The sequence below is a fragment of the Poecilia reticulata genome, linkage group LG12, assembly GCF_000633615.1.
Source record: "Poecilia reticulata strain Guanapo linkage group LG12, Guppy_female_1.0+MT, whole genome shotgun sequence".
Lineage (NCBI taxonomy): Eukaryota > Metazoa > Chordata > Actinopteri > Cyprinodontiformes > Poeciliidae > Poecilia > Poecilia reticulata.
In genome coordinates, this window is record NC_024342.1 from 14,599,739 (window position 1) to 14,604,473 (window position 4,735).

The following is a 4,735-nucleotide window of genomic DNA, read 5'->3' on the forward strand; positions in this document are numbered from 1 at the left end:
CACACACACACACACACACACACACACACACACACACACACACACACACACACACACACACACACACACAAACGGCGTCTCTTCTGTGACTGCTCTCTCTGTTGTCAATCTGAGATTGCCGGCATTATTTTTAGACTCAGGTGAAAATAAGGTCCGACTCTGAATTAGTCTTTCTTCTATTTTTTGTGTGCCTTCACAAGGTAGGCCAGAAAGATAGACGGTTGCATAAGATCCATGTGCTGATGGTGATAGCACTTGATTTGGACAAGTTTATATTTGAACATTAAGTGACGGATCTGAAGAGAAATTCAGGCAGAAGAGACTTAAAATATGCTTACATCTGCATTCAGCTGAGGACCGGTCATATCCAAAAATATGGGCGTGTTTTTACTTCAACAGTGGTGATAAATGAACACAACCTGACTGCTGTCACAAAGTATCATGTTTTAAAATATTTATAGGTCTGTTACTGAGAGTTTAAGTCCAGTCTAGATGTCCAACTCTGGTTGCTTATAGAAGAAGGTGCTCTGGTCCAATCAGACCAAATTTGATTGTTTTTATTGTTTTATTGCAGCAAAATGTGGTTTTATAATTGTTTTTTTCAGGGAGGCTGAACATAAAAAAAAAACATGCTCCATTTTTTGTAAAACCTTTTCACAATATTATTTGTGGTCTATCTGGTGTGTTCTCTGGTCTTCTTCCTCAACAATGTTTTCTAACAAAAATGATGGTGCCTTTACAGAACAATTCTAGCTATTCTCAGACTAAATCACAATAATAGTACACTTAATTTGCTAATACGTCAGAGTAAAAGGTAATTAGTACAAATGAAAGTCGCAATTTTAGATTTTAATTTGTAAATATTTTTGCAAACTGCATATTTTTTTCTTCCCCTTCACAATTCTGCCCTACTTTGTTTGTCCATTACCTGAAATTCTGATAAAGAACTGAAGTCAGTGGTTGTAAAATGACAAAAGTGAAAATGATCAAGGGTTTGCATACATTTACAGTGTAGGTCAAAAAAAGTCAAGTCAACAACAACCTATTTAAAAAAATATTTTGAATTATACTGAAGGAAAAAGGAAATGCACCCCGAAAGTTAAAAGAGCTAATAAATTATGCTTTAAACTAATAAAAACTATGATAAATGCAGCTTGGATGGATTTGTTAAAGCCACTTGAATGAAGTATGAAAGAAAATCTTAATGATTGTGACTCGCTGGTCTGGTTTTAATACAAAAACATGGCAACAGGAATCAAAGTGGGACTTTGTGTTGAAAACCTTTTCTTCTCATTATTGTTGTGCTTCTCAGATTTAACTGAGGCGAAAAAGAGCCAAGCAGTCATACACAGACTTATTGCTATATGAAACCTGCCAAATGCTGGCAGCTTCTGCTCTCTAGATATTTCATTTTGTGCTGGTAAACATTACGAGTTATTCCTCTTGGGTCGCTGTCAATCTTCCGTCGAGTTCAGCTTGGAGCCGTTTGATATTTAAATGCATGTGTTTTTCTGGCTCCTTGGCACGATGACAAAGCGACGCCATTTATATTAAATAATATTGCAGGACAGTTTGCTGAGAATAATTCAACTATGAATTCTGCAAAATTTTGTGATATGGCGCCCGAAGGCAACAGAAGCACATCGCCCTGCAAAATTCTTATTTGAACCAGAAGTTAAGCAGACTTAGAACTTTCAGAACAGCAACATTATTTTGAAATTAGTGAGTTGATAGAAAACTCAAGTCAAAAGAAAAGTATGCATTAGGAATTCCCATGTTAGAGCTAAGAGCTACCTGTTGAAAAGGGCTGTGAAATTTAACATGCCGGTGCACAATTATACCTTTGAGAACTAATGGTGAAAGCAATACTGCCACCTGAGGCCACATTGGGTTATTACCTCTATGGAAATTCTTCAGCAAATAAACCAAGATGTTGATTTTACTGCTGGTTGAGGTAAGGTGTATTTCAGGATGTTTGTTGAGTAAATATATAAATCTAAAAAAAAAAAAAAAAAGCAAACCATTTTTAAGAGCTGTACTTTTTTTAGATTATTGCAAAAAATATGACTTCCTAGAATTGCTTTCTTTTTTAGGATGTCCTACTGAGTACCTTATAAAGATTTTAATGCATTCCCAGTCTCCTCATGCACTTCTTTCAAGAAGTTAGACTTCCTTGTCTTTTGTATCCTTTATTTTATTGCTCAAGATTATCGTAAACATCTTGAGCACAACACTAAAGTTATATCTATTTGTACAGTTTTCCATTATAAAAAGCCATTTATATATTGACAATAATTTGTCACTATGTTTAAATGATTTTAGTTAAGGCTGTTTTCACATCTGAAAACAAGTGTGACTCACTTTGAGGGACCAATATTGTAACATTTGTTCTATTTTCAGCTGATGCGGTTTGCTTTCTCACAGCACTGATCGAATTAACTAAAAAAGCTTGTTCCCCTCCTTGCCTGTGGTGGCGCTGCACCAAGAACTACTGAAGGAAAAGCTCTGAAGAAGACATTGGGCACAAGTTCCTTCTTCACAAAATCTAAGCAGGAACATAGTAGAATCAGATTTTTCGACATCTCTCCAAACGAACCAAATTTCCAGAAATCAAACTAAAGTTTGATTAAAGCAAAACTAAACAGAACTGGTGTGAATTCTGACATAAATAAAAAATTATTTCATGAACACCAAGTATTCAAAGCACATTTCAAGGAAGCCTGTGCAAAAGCAGGGCGACGGTTTACAGTTTCACTTCCCTAATAACTCTTCAAGTCCCCTGTGACAAGAGACACACTCTAGTAATGATGTAAAAAAAAGGGGAGTTTCTACAAATACTCTGACCTTCATTTGTACTCAGAAAATACTTAAGGTTAATAGCTTGTACCTGTTTATATTCTCCAATAATGGAACCGTTCTTCTTTATCTCTGACTCCGACTTATCAAGCTCCCTTCGGCACATTTCTTTCAGCTGGAGACAAAAAAACAACAACACACAAACAGACATAATTAGGTGGCTATAGATGGCAAAAAAAAAAAAAAAACGATTCAGAGGCCATGGAGAGCATATTTTACCAAAAAATATAGAGAAAATGCAGAAAAGTACTGACATATTGTAGGATGGTGACAACACTCTGCCCTAAACACAACCTTCACTGTGATACATAAATCACTGAGCATTACATCTGCAGACTCAACATGGCACAAGACATTTGGAGGACAGGCACAGAGGGCTGCAGGTCGGACCGTTCCTCACTGAGCCAGAGAAAATATACATCAAACGGTGACAGTTTTCATATGAAGTGGTCATCTGTGGTAGTAACTATGTAGAATTGACGACTTTTAAAGAAAACCGTGAAGATGGACACACAGAGAATGAACAATAATGTAGAAATTTCAGATCTTGGGAAAAGTTCTTTTTTTATAATGAATGAGGCAAATAATTGAATACGCTCTGCAGGGATTAGATGAATAACATACATAAAGGCTGACATGGAAAAATGGACTGACAAATCTAAAGTATAGTTTTAATTTAAAAGAAAACTGTAATGATTTGTATAACCGAGGTGAACAACCTCAGACTGAAGGATAAACTGTTCGCTTTAAAAATCAACTGATGTTATTTATAGCGCTGATTACGACCCGCAGAGTCTCGACTCTCTTAATAATTTATTCATAAATAACATTTCCCACCATTAACCTTCTAATTTTGACGCTGGGAGATAATGCCAGAAGATTTAGTTGTGTTTGTTTTCTATGATCTAACAAGATTAAAAGGAGAAAAGAATGTTTTTATACTTCCAGCTTCTCTTCTTTTGCTCCTTATTAAATCCAGAATAGAATATAAATGTATTCTTCTTGCATAAAAAACTCTGACTCAAAAGGTGCCATCTTATTTTTAAGATCTTGATCATTTGGATAAAATGCCACAAACCTTTTATGGGTGTAAAGTATTGAATTGACTAGATTTATTTTTATAACTGGATAGCGATCGGATCAATGTCTCCAGTAGTCATTGATCAACAGGCAGACCATAACACCGAACAAGCATGCACGCACACACACACACACACACACACACACACACACACACACACACACACACACACACACACACACACACACACACACAGACACACACACACACATACACACACACACCTGAACTTAAGGACAATTTAGAGACTGTTATAAACTTGTAATAAATAAACTCAATTAACCCGCCTTAATTCCCTCATCAGAGAAATGGCATTATGTGTGCATAAAGCACTGAAATACTTCAAGCGTCACTTAAACTCTTCACAGGTTTTCTCAAACAAAAGCTCAAGGAGGAAAAGGCCTTGCAGTTTTGCTCTCACCTGTGCGGACTCTTCCTCCAGCCGTCTCTTCTCATCTTCAGATTCAATCAGCTTCTGTTTGGTCAGCAGCAACTCTTTATTCAGGGCATCTGCCTTTTCTTCAGCCTGACGCACACATGAACATACAAGACGAGACAAAAAGAGACCACGAGGTTGAAAGGATAGTTGGAAGTTTGGCTTGTCCTATGTGACGGCCAGCCACACAGGGTAAGGTCCACGCCTCATCATAAGTTGGCTTTCACTTTAGTTTTTGTTGTTTAATTATCAACAAAACAACAACACCGGAGGGTGTGCTCCAATTGCAGGGGGATCACACTCTTAAGCCTCCCTGGTAAGGTCTATTCAGGGGTCCTGGAGAGGAGGGTCCGTCGGATAGT

General features: G+C 37.0%; 1 protein-coding gene across 2 annotated transcripts in view; it reads right to left on the reverse strand.

Moving 5' to 3' along the window:
- rabgap1 (RAB GTPase activating protein 1) overlaps positions 1-4,735 on the reverse strand; it is a 76,117-nt gene that overhangs the window by 11,602 nt on the left and 59,780 nt on the right. For both annotated transcript variants that reach the window (XM_008424027.2, XM_008424026.2), the window contains 2 exons: positions 4,359-4,463; positions 2,888-2,971 (listed from right to left, as the gene is read on the reverse strand). In XM_008424027.2, the coding sequence (XP_008422249.1) occupies positions 2,888-2,971; positions 4,359-4,463 (189 nt within the window). The remainder of the gene's footprint in view (positions 1-2,887; positions 2,972-4,358; positions 4,464-4,735) is intronic.